The following is a 1,185-nucleotide window of genomic DNA, read 5'->3' as shown; positions in this document are numbered from 1 at the left end:
GGTCATCTGATTTAAATGAATTTTCGTGTGATCATATATATTGATGAGATCTTGGACAAGTTCTTATTTGACACTTTTTCGATGAACAGTTTCGATTTACCACCATTGACTAAAAATTCGTAAAAATAGTTAAAGATGGGTTTCCTTATATTTTAGTGTCAAATTAAGCAAACTATTTGATTAATTAGTGTTTCTAATGAATTATCATGTATTCTTAATCATATTATTATGTTCTTATTGTATATAATTAAGAATTTCAACCAATCATAAGTATCCATGTACGATAGTCTGGAAAAACAAAAGATACTTTTTGACCTTTCTCGATCGGCCACTCATTGGAATCTGCTGGTAATTCTCTTCTAATTTAGCTAATTATGAATTAATTATGGACATGTGAGACAAACCTTTACTTTCTAGTCATATAAGTTTTAGCATTTTCATTTTCATAAATGAAAATAAGGCAACCCATCTTTAAACCACCGTGTATGTTCTCACCATCATTAAAATAGTTTTTGAGTTTATCGCCATTTGTATCATTGTTAGTGATTATTCCGGATTGTAAAAATGGTGGAACGTTGGTGGAAGAAAATGGAAAATTTAAATGTAACTGTCCACTAAACACATTCGGTGACGATTGCAGTAAGTACAAATTAAAAAAAAAAAGAAATTTACCAATCTCTCCTCGCTCGGCTAGTTTTTCAGATGGGACAATAAACTGAGGCCCCATGTGCTTCAGGCTGTACACGTTAAAGATTCTCGACAGTTGGAAATCGAACAAGAGTAGGAAACCCGCTGTCCTGGTAAAAAATTTCCCTCATTGCACACTGCATGGCGTTGCCCGTCTTTAATCATTATCCCACATGGTGCAGAAAAGTTGGACGTAAAACTCCATTCATTTTATTTTTCAGATTGTCGATACAAGTATTCAAATGTAAAATCTTTGACGCCCCGTGCCTACGCAGAAAGAACTGTGTCTGATTCAGCGAAATGTGATGAAAACTGTGCTAACGATACCAAATGTTCCACTTCTACCACTTGGCTTGGAACATGTCTTCGTTACAAAACACCAATCATCTTCGTGTCGTTGGATGGAAAAGAAGACCAATGTATTGAAAAGTGCAACGAGATGAGTGAATGTAAAACGATTTGCACTCAAAACCATACTAGGAATTTTTCCTGTTATTT

At 34.3% G+C, this 1,185-nt stretch overlaps 1 protein-coding gene across 1 annotated transcript in view; it reads left to right on the top strand.

Moving 5' to 3' along the window:
* The window catches only part of LOTGIDRAFT_175748 (hypothetical protein), a gene marked incomplete at both ends in the record, with an annotated part of 32,544 nt that extends 31,408 nt beyond the window's left edge, over positions 1–1,136 (top strand). Inside the window, 2 exons of the mRNA XM_009059153.1 lie at positions 544–639; positions 909–1,136. Of these exons, the coding sequence (XP_009057401.1) occupies positions 544–639; positions 909–1,136 (324 nt within the window). The remainder of the gene's footprint in view (positions 1–543; positions 640–908) is intronic.
* Positions 1,137–1,185: the final 49 nt, after the last annotated feature.

Source organism: Lottia gigantea, assembly GCF_000327385.1.
Source record: "Lottia gigantea unplaced genomic scaffold LOTGIsca_376, whole genome shotgun sequence".
Classification (NCBI taxonomy): Eukaryota; Metazoa; Mollusca; class Gastropoda; family Lottiidae; genus Lottia; species Lottia gigantea.
The sequence above is the reverse complement of the archived record's forward strand: the minus strand, read 5'-3'. Positions and strand labels throughout refer to the sequence as shown.